General features: G+C 38.2%; 1 protein-coding gene across 1 annotated transcript; it reads right to left on the bottom strand.

Moving 5' to 3' along the window:
* Positions 1 to 2042: 2042 nt before the first annotated feature.
* On the bottom strand, positions 2043 to 14085 carry LOC146467593 (actin-related protein 6-like). The gene is made up of 12 exons (XM_085125626.1): positions 13973 to 14085; positions 13569 to 13755; positions 12164 to 12226; positions 10839 to 10899; positions 7865 to 8003; positions 6656 to 6712; positions 6125 to 6164; positions 5794 to 5852; positions 4460 to 4635; positions 3670 to 3760; positions 3178 to 3240; positions 2043 to 2728 (listed from the first exon to the last, which is right to left on the bottom strand). The coding sequence occupies exons 1-12, from the start codon at positions 14041 to 14043 to the stop codon at positions 2596 to 2598; spliced, it is 1140 nt and encodes a 379-aa protein (XP_084981752.1). The 5' UTR covers positions 14044 to 14085; the 3' UTR covers positions 2043 to 2595.
* Between the last annotated feature and the right edge of the window lie 275 nt (positions 14086 to 14360).

The raw sequence follows: 14360 nt of genomic DNA, 5'->3' as shown, positions 1-14360 counted from the left end.
TCCCAAAATACCTTCCCTGTGTAGGACAACACGTTTGATTTCAGTATGATTGCATTATACTGAAAAACAACATCTTACGACGTCAATCGTGCAACTTCACCGTGCTTAGGACAGGATCCGACCGGATCAGACACTGTATAAGAGAGATTCGCATAAAATTGTATACTCTGTTCAGAACAGAGGGAAAAAACTGTACAATGTCCGGCGGTACGTCCCCATGAAGGCCAAATAAGGGAGTATCCCCTCAACGGAAAAAGGGGTTGATCAGCAACACGCAAAGTTATCGTAGAAACTCGATTTCAGGCCTCCAGAAGCGAAAGGTGGGGAAATTTTCAAAGAGAACTCTCATAGAATTTTCAGAACTTGAGAAAAACACCGATTTTCAATTGTTCATTTAACAAATCGATGGCAGTTTTCTATGGTCTATACTCTTATAGACCATAAAATGACGTCATAAAATGTTCAAAACTCAAGTAGAACCACGAGCCGCAGGCGAGTGGTTTCACTGCCAAGTTTTGGACATTTTATGGCGTCATTTTATGGTCTATAAGAGTATAGACCATAGAAAACTGCCACCGATTTGTTTTTTACAATAACATGGAAAAAGTACGAGCGGAAGTGGCTATTTTTTTTCGCTGAGAAAGCGCGCGCGTTACATCTGACGTCATTTTTATTGTCCGTACTCTTATAGACAATAGCTACGAGCCAATCAGCGCGCGGGAATTTGGACAGTTATTGTAAAATTCCTGTTGTGTTAGAGGTATCAACATTTTGGAGACCCTCGACGCCTAAAATCTCTATGGTTCAAAGAAAACCTAAAGAAATTTTAACGCTCCAATTCAGTATAATTAGATTCTATCTCAAAGTGGTTGAATGACTTACATGCATGAACATTCTATCCTCTGAGCCAGAAACATTAAAGATATTTCATTCATTATTGTCCATATTCAAAGTGTTTCTGGTCGGACTTTGAGTTATATTGGCACCAACTTTATACCAATGAAAAAGTTCACCTATCAATGCAAGACAAACCCCTTCACTTGATTGATTAAATTTTCTCATCATTGCAAAAGTTTATATGCTGGTCTATAGAAGAAATAAGAAACTTATAAAACTACATGGATTGAGAGCCAAGGTTAAGCGAAATATAAAGCACAAAGTTATAGTAGTCTGCAGAATGTAAAAGTGAATTTCTTTCAAACACGGTGGACTATATCCCCTCCTCACATAAAGGAATTTATTATCAATGTGTGCGTGAGTGGCTTTAGTGTGAACATGGATTTATGTATGGTGAACAAAACTTGTGATTCTCCGTTTCTTCCTTTCTTTCTTTTCTGAAAAGAACTCTTAGTAATAATAATAATAATAATAATAATAATAATAATAATAATAATAATAATAATAATAATAATAATAATAATAATAATAATAATAATAATAATAATAATAATAATAACTTGTAAATGGAATATGTTAATAAAGATTATTATAATCATAAAAGAGAATGACAATTTGACCGACTGAGATATTTACTATCGGCTAATTTCTCCAAGAACATTTTCAGCAAAGTTTCTGGCTGACGCGACGTTCACGCTGTAGCAGCATTTTTGTCATGCTACGCCTTTTCATATTCGATTGCACCATATTAAAATGTATAAACATAGAGTCTTGTACAAAGCGGTGCAAGAGTTTGCTCGATTTGGAGCTCGGTATATTAAAGGAAGACGGAAGAGAAGTGTGCAAAAGAAAAAAAGTTTGGGGCTTTGAAACTGCTTCAGTCGCCTAGCAACACCAGCAAAAAAGCAGACAAACTAACAAAAGAAAACGAAAACAATTCCTTGCCAATTCACGCGTCACAAAACGCTTCTGCGTACAGAACCGTTGTGTGACGCGTGACGACTCACACCCAGACATGTTCGAGGACCAAATGTTTGCGATCGCGTGACTTTACGTGCCGACACAATGGCTCGGGATAATCAACATGTGAAACCTTTAGTCTTGTAAGGTAGACATTCAAACGAAAGCAACATTGAGGAGCGCTTACTTTTGGTGTTGTTTATTATGTTGTACGGCAATTCAAATGAAAGCCGTTGGGGAGCCCTTTCCTGTGATGCTGTTTACAAAGCTGTACAAGGTGGTTCAAATGTTTGAGTGCATGAAATCCTGTGGCGTGACAATTCAAATGAAAGTCGTTGAGCAGGACCTTTATGTTACGATGTTCATTATGGCATACAAGGTCATTGTAACGTTTACGTTTGCGGGGGAAAAAGCGAACCTTAACTTTGTCCATTACAGGGAAACCTTTTCAGCAGCAGTGCGCTCCAGTGCTGTTCGCTCTTGAGTTTTTCCTTGACTGAGCTTGAGTACCCTCAGTGGTAATAGGATTAGGACGTCGATCCAATATGCAGTCACTTAGGTGGCCTTGGGCAACTGAGGCTGAAACATTCGAATATGTTTTGCTTCAATCTAACATACTTCTCTCCAACACAGACACGCAGATCTTTACTTTAGTAGTGACAATAATGTACATCCAAGTCGTACAAGCAGCACAAACCACGGGCGTGCGCATGTGAGCTCAAGAGCATGGTGACGTTGTCAAGAGTCGAATTTCTCTCTACAAATGTTCTTGCCATGTTCATCGTACTCCGCTTTGGTCACACACATCTTGTTCAGAAACACGTCTGTCTTGGATAGGGCAACTCCGCCTTCCCAGGCGTGCGTTATGGGCCTTTAAATAAACACAATTTAATGGAATGTTGATCAATATTTGGCACGCAAATTACGAAAAAAGAAAGCCATTACCAATTTTGAGTGAATTTGTTCTAATTTCTGATGCTATGTTTAGTGTTAAGCTTCTAAAATCGTTGCAAGTCATTTTGAATTTCGCTAGCAATATAGACTGCGAGCAGTCTCCCTCTTCTCCTAAGTTCTGTCACGCGCGCGCGATTTCTAGCGAGCGGTAAAGCCAATCCCTCCTTGTTCACTTTTCTAATTTGCATAATTTTACCGTCGCTTTGCGCGCGTGCTCTGAGGAAGAAAGTACGACTGCTTGCAGTCTACTAGCAAAACGAATAACTGTTTCAAAGTTTTACCGAGGTGCGCAATATCTATCCAACGCAAACAGAACTCTGTTGAATTATAAGTACATTATTTTAACTTGACTGAATGATGACCCACCTTGGGGGACAATGAAGGGAGACGTCTACATCACAAGGAGCGAGAGATCGAAGTTCAGAAAACCTAAACCACGAGGACAAAGTAAGGTTAGGTTAGGAAAACTAAACAGATATCATGAAACCATGGAGAGGGAAATTTACGACATCCTCAGAGCCAAATCATTGTCAGTGTCGTACCACAAACTCAAAAAAAGTAGATACATCAGTAACAACAACAACGACAACGGTATCACGGATACTTTAAGAAAAAACAAACCAGTACTTGGAGAACACCTTCAGAAAAGCTGAGTAAAAGACTATTTGGATAAAAGCAAGAAATTAATATAAACAAATGGTATTTCACTTCTTAATGCGAAGATATGTCAACATTTGTTTATTTATTTGTTTGTTTGTTAAACAACAGCATACCAAAGGAAGGTTGACAAATCAGATCTGTTTAGCATAATTTAGCCTTTTAGAAGGAATTAAACCTCTATAAGGCAAAGTTCCTTACACTCTTTCTTTCATTCCAGGGAAAAGAGCATTTCCTCCAGTTAACAATATGTTCATATAACAGTGGGGCTGCATTTCTGAAAGCAAGAAAGAGAAACGTTAGCAATGGCTGCCCTTGCATAAGAGAGTTAGCGCTGATGTTTCCATCAAATCACATTAGACAGATTTAGAATTACGCCGGTTCAAGGTAAACTGCAGAAATGACCACGTGACCATGTTTATCCTACATCTGCCGCTCGCTGTTTTCAGTTTCTCCGTAAAATTGAGTTGTTTTGCCTTAGCATTAAAAGCTAGAACTGTTCTGTACTATTCTCATCTAAGTACTCATTTTTTTTTGAGAAAACACAAACGCGAATCTCACGTTTGCCGTTTGCCGTAAACACGATTCTAAATCTCTCTGTTGTTTTGAATCCTTTGGAGAATAACATGAAATATACTGTAGTAGAATTTGCATTTCTCAACCAATGGGAATCCAAACTAAAACCAATCCTGTTTTCGCCTCACGTGTTTTCCCGCGCTTGGCGCCAGTTACATGTATTTGCTTCGAATTCTAATTGGCTTGTGTTGTTTACATCTGTTGCGATTGGCCAGAGCAATTACTTTGGTTTTGGTTTTATTATCACTTTGTACGAATGACCAGAAGATGACTAAATGACGCTTTTTCATGGATATGTATAATGGCTAATATCCCATGGAGCATTATCCAATGGTCCAATTTTTTAATAATATTTATTTTATTCACTGGAAAGTGACTTACCTTCTGGATAATGCTATTCACTCTTTGAACAAACCATTATCTAGACCATCACTCCTCTGCTTCAAATAGAGTGTTTTGTCATAAATGCACCCACCACAATCTACAAAAAATTTAAAAGTTATTCCACTGACCTTAACATAGCCTCTTTTTATATGTGTGTAGTCAGGTAACACATAGTCCCGCACCACGGTATTCTTAGCACCTCTTAACCTACAGTGAAAGCAACAACTGTATTGATATTCTTGTTTTCATTTATTTCACACTGTTTTCTGCCTCTGTTTGACATATTTTTCATACTTTGTGATGATTCCTGTTTTTAACAGCTAAGTCTGCTGTCCCTCAAAACTTTCCAAGCAGGAGAATAGGCGCTTTAATATTTATTTACTACTGACACCCAGGCTCCATACATGTATATTCTACCATCTTTAGATATAGGGTAATACCAACCCTAGCAGTACAGTAAGTGTGTCAAACAAGAACCTACATGTAGTATTTAAACTGATCTATAGCTCTCCCTATAGTTTTGTGGTTAGGGCATTCTATCGATGGGCAGACAGGTGTGCAGGATGTGTGATGTGTATGTAAATATGTCTACTGGAAGACATTTCTCCTTCTGTAATCCAAGGGTCAAGGAAGCTGCCTGTTCTGGTAACTTGGTGTGACCCCTGTTGAAGTACATGCATGCATGTGCCATTTGAGAGCCGTACACTTCTAACCTCTGTCAAGAATGGGAGAAAGTCCAGGGGCGTGCAGTGTGCTTCATGAAGTCTGACTATTACAACTTTGTACCAGGCACTATCACTATCTAGCAGAATTTGGATGGATAGATGGAAATTGCTGAAGCAAAGAGAAAAGAGCACCATCATACTTTTCAACCAAGCCCTCAACTCAGTGTCTACCTTACCATGCCCAGATGACCTGACTTCACCACCACCTAGAACTCATCAAATGCACTCTAAACACATCATTCCACCAAACGCTCGCACTAATGTCTACGAATTCAACTTCATACCGAGAACTGTGACACTCTGTAACAGCCTCCCACAGTCAATCATTGACGGGAGCTGTAGCTTAAATGCCTTTGAGATGGAGATAAGGAAATTGTACTTTTTGAGGACCGATGCGCTGTGTAAATTATATTGGCAATAGGCAAGGTTACACTTAATAAATAAAATGTAGTGAAGAAATGATTATTGGTAGCTACACGCCACACTTGCCTCCCTGCAGTTTAACTCTGAGAGAGTGGTATAAGAAAAGTCAGGCCGCGCTCTTGTTAAGAACTCAGACTTTCCTATAAATTTATCCCATTCTTGTGACAAGCTGAACACAGTTTCCTTACTTATGGCATTTTAATATAGTTGAACCTACTTAGAAGCATTCATGTCCCTGTAGAAGTCATCTGATACATAACAAGTGTCTTCTTTGACCTGTTAAAACAATCATAGCAACTGAATGACTCTGTAAAAATTGGGTGTACTCCACAGGACCGTTGTTAAGGTTTTAGACACCTGTTTCATTGAGCTTCTCACCTGGAACACTCTTGTTCCTTTCTGAGTATTTAAAATGACTCCAGAACTCTCAGATCACCAGTAACATCACAAGTAACATAAAAAAAATTAAACCACAACACATACACTCGAACAGTACTCAGCTTGATTGAGAGAGGAAAAACATGTTTCTAACAATCACCCCTCCTTACCTGATTCATCACATAAGTTTCATCTAAGACATGTAACTGCCTGCAAGTTGACAAAGCAAAATACATTATTATATTAATAGATTTTATAAGTGTTGTATTTGCTAAAAGCTTAATTAATGACTATTAAGCTATAGTTTGCAGTAAGCTACAATCTTAGACAAAACTGTTAAGAAACATTTGTCAACCAACAAGTTCCGCCACTACAGTGATACATCTGTCGATTCAACAACTAATCCCCTCCTCCCCCCTTCCCCTTATCAGTGTTGGTCAGAAAATTACCCAGCCTTTTATTCAGTGGCAACCTTCAAAGCAACACTGTGTGAGGGGAAGGGGGGAGGGGGGGGGGGGGGTGAAGGTTTACGACTCTTCAGACAGTGTTTTCCTTAAGGGAGACTGAAATTTATGTACGCAATGTGCATTTTTCTCAATTAGTTTTGTCCAAGATTGTAGATTAAAAATATGTACAAATTTGAAAAGGTTCTTGTCTCATATGTTGAGAAAGGTTTAAGGTTTAATACAGCATTTCTTTACCTGTAGGATATGATTTCCTTTAGATGATTTGTTAACAATTTACCACCAACATTAATCCTGTAGAAATAAAGAAGAAAAGAAGGGTCACAACTGCAACAGTGTTCACCTAATCATGGTAAAGGGACTTAAAGGACAGTGCCCTACAAATAATATCAGAATTTTTCCGATTATAGTTTATTATACCAAATTTAAATTGTGCAAAGTTGCCCATAGCCTCCCACGCAGCGGGAGGAGGTAATTCGAGTCCCCTAAAAACGACTGCGTGGGAGGCTAAGTTGCCCATGGATACTATTAAAAAAAACATGGGATTGGAGAGACGTCTGTATGATATTATTGATAATCATGTGCAAATGCCACATGATTTATCTTGGGAATTTATACATACAGTAATTATCTGATTGGTTTCTCAAACCATTACACCCCTTAGATAGTACATCTTGACTTCACACAAGATTTCCCATCACCACCAGAGTAATGTACAGTGTATAATTATCCAATAGAAAAGGTAGTTACTTTTTACAGAAACTATGGTTGTATAAGTGGGGGAGAGGAAAGAAATATTTATTTTGGTTCTATCAACTGTGTTGACCAAACGTTAATGACCTTAAAGTATCAACTCAGTTGATAACGCCAAAAAACCTAGGGCTCATGTTCAGAGTTGTGTGGCAAATGTATTTGAAAAACAAAGAAGTTCAATCTGACAACAGGTTCCAAAGGTAGTGCCTATTGGTTGGAATAATGGGATTTCAAATCTTTCACAACCGAATGTTAGCAAGGATCTGTTTGTAGTTAAAGCTGGGTTAAAAAGAAGCTTAGAGGATTGTTTTAACTAACTTCAATTATGGTTGCCATGCATTATTCAGTCAGTAATACAGGCATATTCAGAAAAAAGAAATCTGAGTTCTCCAAACAGGAGTCGAATCTATGACCTTCAGATTACGCACAGATACTCTACCACTGAGCTGCAGGAGACTTGTGGGAGGTACTTAAGGCCATTAAATTTCAAATAATAAATGAAATATTCATTTATGTCATAAATTTCTTTTCAATATTTTATTAACATGTACAACAAACACAAAATGGAAATGCAATGTTATTAGAAAACAAATGCAAAAATTATAAATACAGTATATGAGTTGGCAAGAAAGCCTGTCTGATGGTAACTATATGGCAGATCAAGCAACAATTAAAGCCAAAGTTCTACCTCACCTTTTTACACCCTTCTTTAACACTTTGCCATTGAAAACTGGTACAATATGTGTGAAGGAATATCCGGAGTCCACAACCAGACACAAGAGGTGTTTTTCTGATTCATCATTGTGGCTCTTATAGGCACTCAGTTGGGCAGCTAGGATTAGAACAACAGCCGTTACTGTTGATAAATATGTGTTAATATACAGACTGACCAAGGACGGTGAATAACATTGAATATCAAGAAAACAAGGCCCAGGTCTAGATCTTGCAACAAATCATGCAATCATGCACAAGCTGCCAGAACCAATCAGACTGCATGATTTACAGAATTCTGCCTGGCTCATATTGCCCTGAGACAAAAACAAACAGTTACTATTTCAAAAAACAGAGAATAACACCCAGCAAGCAGTGTACATGTACTGGTAGATGGATGCCTGTAAATTTCCATTCTACCACAGCGAAAAGTTCATAACAACCCCAGTGCAGAAGCAGTTAAAGTGCACCTAACAGTAGATCTTTTTATTCGACGAAATAAATCTACTTTCTTTCTAAAGTGTTCCAGCGAAAGAATTTTTTGATTTGGTTGAATCCTCGATTTTCGGTGCTTCAGCGAAGGTTTGAAAATCGCGCCATTTTTGTTGCACGGCCGTGTTTTGGCGGGGAATGGATCGAGCTGCTCTGTGACGTCACGCCAGGGACGAAGGATCTTTCGCTTTGCAGTCTTTCTACTCATGTTTTGCAATTACATCAATTACATCAGTGATTACATGACCTAATATGCCTTCCCGATGTGTTGTTGGAGGCTGTGAAACCAACCAAATCTAGAAAAGGGGATAGGTCTCCATTTACTACCATATTATGGTGACGATCGTCCCGTTGCCTTGAAGAGACAGAAACGATGGGTGGATTTTGCAAAACTCAAGCGAGCGAAGTGGGAACCGACGGAATATTCTCATATTTGCTCGGCTCATTTTGAGAAGAACTGTTTCAGAAGACAGTTCCACAATTTACCTGGCCAAGTAAAACCATCCTGGCCACATTTAATAAAATATGAGATGGGATTCACTGTCTGGCCAACAATTCATGCCGTTGGAGCCCCAGTCGATGTGCCTCAGTCTGACCGAAGCAATAGGAAGGTGAGAAAATCTTTGATTCTTTGTATATTATCCAATGTTGTGAAACCAATTTCTTCCCTTCATTCGATCCTTTCGTCTTACTTTCGTTTCTATAGGTCTTAAAACACTTGTAGCGTTTCGAAAAAGATGTATTGCTGATGCGCTATATATTACTGAAAAAACGTTTTTAAGCTTCAAAACATCAGAGGAAATGTCGCTGCGGGCGAATTTTTCGAAAGCGCTTAAAGACTTCATAACTTTGAAAAATTATTTTGACTTCAATTCGCTTGGCAGAGTAAAAAGAAAGCATCCAGCAATTAACTAAATTGTTCTAGTATTCAGATCAAACAGTATTAGCGAAGTAGAATCGGAATTATAACAGAAATCGCCGAGCGCGTTGTTTGTGTCCACGCCTCGCTAAGGAAAAATTAATTCACAACAAACAGAATTATCACACTCGAAAATTCATATCTCTGCGAATCCGTGTTCAAATGGTTTCATTTTGGTCTCTTTCGAAAGCTTAAGACATGTACTGGGTAGAAAAAGGAATATTCCTGATGCGATGTATAAAAGAAAACTGCTTTTAACCTTGTAAACACAAGAGGAAATGTCACAACGGGCGAATTTTTCGAAAGTGCTTAGGGACTTCGTAACTTTGAAGTATTATTTTGACTTCAATTCCTTTCGCCGAGTAAAAAGAAATCACCCAGTAAATAACTTTAAAACTGTTCTAGTATACAGATCAAACATCTTAGCGAAGTAGAATCGAAATTGTAAAAGAAATCGCAGAGTGCGCTTCTTGTGTCCGTCCCTCGCGAACGCAAAATTAATTCACAACAAACAGAACTATCACACTCGAAAATTCATATCTGCGAATTCGTGTCCAAATGGTTTTATTTTAGTCTCTTTCGAAAGCTTAACAATTGTAGTATTTAGAAAGAGATGTATTGCTGATGTGCAGTATTAAAAAAAAAAAACGTTTTTAAGCTCCAAAACGTCAGAGGAAATCTCGCTGCAGGCGAATTTTCGACAAGCGCTTAAGCTTAATACTTCATAGCTTCGAAAAATTATTTTGACTTCCATTCGTTTCGCACAGTAAAATAAAGGCATTCAGCAATTAACTGAAATGTTCTAGTATACAAATCAAACAGTGTTAGCGATATTGTGAAAGAAATCGCCAAGCGCGCTGCTTGTGACCGCTCCTCGCGAACGCAAAAGTTATTCACAACAAACAGAACTATCACACTCCAAATGGTTTCAGTTTGGTCTCTTTCGAAAGCTTAACACTTGTAGTGTTTAGAAAAAGAAGTATTGCTGATGAAACAATATAAAGTGTTTCGTATCTGGCTGTCCATTCCGGGTCGGCACGCGGCTCATCTGCATTAAAACAGGTCTTCTTCGAGGTGGCTGTTTTCGAATGGGTTTGCGCTTGCTGAAGCTTCATGTCGATAAGCGTCCATTTCGATTTCGGAGATGTAATTCATTTCGGAGTAATCCGAATCTTCTAAATCCTCCTCGATCCCCTCAGACTCTTCGGGCTCCTTGGACTCTTCTGATAACCGTAAAGAAGAAGACGAACACATTCTGAAACGGACTATGTGGAGTCGAATCGCAAAGAAATAAACCGAAAAAGAGATGCAATCGATATCGCGTGGTCCCTGGCGTGACGTCATAACCATCGCTTGTCCCAGGCTTCCTAAAACGCGGTGGTGCAACAACACAGTCCCAACTTCAAAAGCGCATAGAAAATCGAGGATTCAACCAATTCAAAAAATTTTTTCGCTGGAACAGTTTAAAACGAAAGTAGATTTATTTCGCCGAATAAAAAAATCTGCTGTTAGGTGCACTTTAAGTAATTGTACAAAGGGATTTACCTGTTGAACGGCAAAGAGCTTTGAAATTGTATTCCTCAAACAAAATTTCATCCATAGCATCCTTAAAAAAATATATACATCATATTTAACTGATATATTAATTTTATATTTCTGCAATTTTTCCACAGATCTATATTTCATAGAATTTACAAAATTATTATTGTTAGGGGATGACACTTACTTTAAGGTAAAAATAAAACACCCTCCAAAAAAAATAATCATTTAATGTGAAAGATAAAATGTTGTATACAATTCAAGTAAATTAGGCCAGAAGAAGGCAAAACAATCTACTTTTGAGACCTTGACAGCTAGGAGGCAGATGCTTTAAATGCCAGTGCATCCCCGAAAATTTGCTAATCTAAGAACGATATTTCCAAGCGATTTCATTTGAACCGAAATGAAATTTCGTATAGCTAATTGAAAATTCTTAATCTTAAAGTTTCTCTTGGCATTAAAGTTGGATGATGACGCTCAATTTGCAAATTTGCATGTACGTGTCACAATTGGTTTTACGTTGGTTGGTATTGATTGCAGAAGCTCTCACCATACTTGCAGAGTTCCTGAAAATCAAGGAAAATCGATTTGTTGACATTTTCATTGCATGGCACAGTCGACTAGTAAAAGCTGTTGCGAGCTATTTATAGTTGCCACTCGCATGCCTTTAATAGCACTTTGAATATCCCGGTGTAAGAGCTTGCTTTTGTTCAAGAAGGAAACTGAGACAAAAGAAGACAATAGCCTTAAGCTACATTATTTTGTAGGTAAAGGTCCAAAATTCTTCCAACCAAGCGAATATTTGTTCTGTCGGATATAATCGAAAATTACGTACTCACTACTGTGGTTGTTGTTTGATCGATATGCCTTGGTTGTCCATAGTTTTCTTCTCGGACGACTAGCTCTTACATTTTACTGAAAAATTGGTTGCCCGATAAACATTTTAGTCATCCCGGAGGAAGTGTCCATGCCCAGGCACAGTGTTGAGATTTTTGCTTGGGTATGTTCAGACTGGTGCCTGCGGCTGAGAATTGGACCTGGCCACCTAGTCTGAATGAGGTTTAAGCTTTCCAAGGCTGTTACCTAATAAAGCCCAGTAGCCTGGGCCACCCAAGGTATTGCTCTGGGTACCCAAAACTTTTGCTGTATTAAAATATTTCACAGGTTGGGCTCCTAATGGATCAGCCTTTGATTTGTCCACTCCTTGAAATTTTTCTTAGGGAGCAACATTGCTCTTGATTTCAATACTAATCTAAAATACCTAGCTACTAGGTTACTTAATTCAAACATAAAGTTGAAACTTATCAACTATGTAATAAAATCAAACATACTTTGATGGAGCTAAAGTTGAAGTGGGGCTCAGTCACAAGAATAGTTGTTTCAGGAAAATCAACCTTGGAAGTAAAATAAAAGAATAATCATGTACAAACTTGAAGCAAAAGCTAATAGTAAAGTACATCCATGCAAATGTAAGTCGGCAGTCTTGACTCCATCCTCACAAGTACTGAGTGCTGAGAATCAACTTGAGAATTGAGTCTTGAATAGTTCAAAACCAAAGAGCTGCTTTTGTATGAAAATCCCAGCCAGTCCAAAAGCAAAGACAATTCAAGACCAGCAGACTGGAATCAAACAATTTTTTGTCTGCAAAATTGAAAACCTTTTTTAATACCCTATGAACCTTAGAAATTAAACCTTTACATGAACTAATTTCAAAATTTGAGACAAAGAGAGTATATGTACAATAGCAAACTTAACTTTCATTTTGATTTCAGCTCAGATGACATCATAAATGGAGGCACTGCATTGGTAGTGTTTACTCATTTATTTCTTCTGTATTCCAGTGTGGTATAAAAATAAAATTTGTTATTGTTGGTGGTGGTGGTGGTGTTGAATTTACATTGCACATACAGCTGTACCTCTAGTGTCACCCACAGAGAACTGGACATTTCTGCTTTGATAACCCCGCTTGAAATATACTCTGACAGCTTTATTGAAAACAAAAACCTATTCCAATAGCCTCTGTAGTCATGATATAAATGTACTTGTAAGGTAAGCATCAGCATTCTATCCAAATGAATCACTTTTTTGCCCCCAGATTTACATGCAGGTCACATGCAACATGTAGGCAAACAAAAGCATGCAGATGCAACATTACACTTCAATGGGCAATTAAAGCAACATGCAAGCAGATAAAAAATACTTTGTGGCCATATTTCTCATTGTTACTCCACTAGCTATTCATTCTGTGGATCTAACGTCTCATTTTTGTCCTCGTTCAACACACTTATTTTCATCACAAATGTGCCATCTTTGCGAATGAACTTATCATCGAAAGGATTAGTGACAGTGCTGAGGTGAAAATCATGAAGTCGTCAAACTGTCTGGGATAGACTATTGCCCGACTCCCATATGGTAACATGAAAAAAAGGCCCCACTAATACCCAGGGAAGGGGGTATGAGCACTACTGGAATTGACTGATGCATTAGTATGACAGTGGCCTGGGGAAAATGAATGTATGGGACTATGGGTCTGTGTGAAAATATTAATTAATTAATTAATTAATTAATTAAATTAATTAATTAATTATATTCAAGATGCAAGCCCCCATACCCTTTGTTAAATATAAAGCAAAAAAAAATTGTTGAAAAATGCCAGACTTCACTTGAGTTCTGTTAAAAATACATTAAATACACGTGTATTTCAAAAGTTTATAATGTTCTGAGCTATCTTTTTACCTTCATAACTTCTTTGCCAAACATGTAGTCCCATATCTGTTTCTCTACATCCCAGTTGACTAAGAAGCCCTTTTGAAAAGGCATTACATAAAACAGGCCCGAATAGTCTTTGCACTCTTCAAGTTGATCACCAATAAACAGCTTTCGACGCTCGCTCTTCGCCTTGAAAATAGAGTTCGGGACAAGCCTAATAGGAAAAAAAAAAGTCCGCACAGCCCCATACATTAATTATACATGCATCACTGTCATACTAAACCCTCTCACACAAAGAACGAGCATGAATAGAGTTTGAGTCGCAAAATGTATACATAATTAATGTATGGGGCCGTGCGGAAATCTTGCCAAAAATAAAATAAATTGCTAGATGAGCTAACCAAAACATGTTGTATGATTTTATATCTTACCTTGGACTGTCTGTTGTGTTAAAACCGATCTTGGCAGCACTGGCGCCATTATCGAGCACCAGAACCGCCATCTTGGATTTACCAACTGGGATCCAGGGCTCCGCGTAACCTCGTTTCCGGGCGGGCTCCTCTGATGACGTCGAAAAGTGGTACCACGTTGTTTTGACGACCCCGTTGAAAGCGTTAAAATACATCATAATGTATGGCCAAATTGTAGCTTAATAATCTCTATAAAAAAAACAAAAACTAAAACAAAAACAAAAGGTGTTTACCCCCGATTTTCTCTTTCGATTTCAGTTAACGCTTGGTAAGCTAAGATCTCCCCAGTTTAAACGTTTACCCGCACAGCGGCACAGTCATAAACACCCGCGCGCAAAGGCACAGATGA

Source organism: Pavona decussata, unplaced genomic scaffold (assembly GCF_977016875.1).
Source record: "Pavona decussata unplaced genomic scaffold, jaPavDecu1.1 SCAFFOLD_134, whole genome shotgun sequence".
In the NCBI taxonomy this organism is placed as follows: domain Eukaryota; kingdom Metazoa; phylum Cnidaria; class Anthozoa; order Scleractinia; family Agariciidae; genus Pavona; species Pavona decussata.
This window is presented reverse-complemented; position numbering and strand designations above follow the sequence as displayed.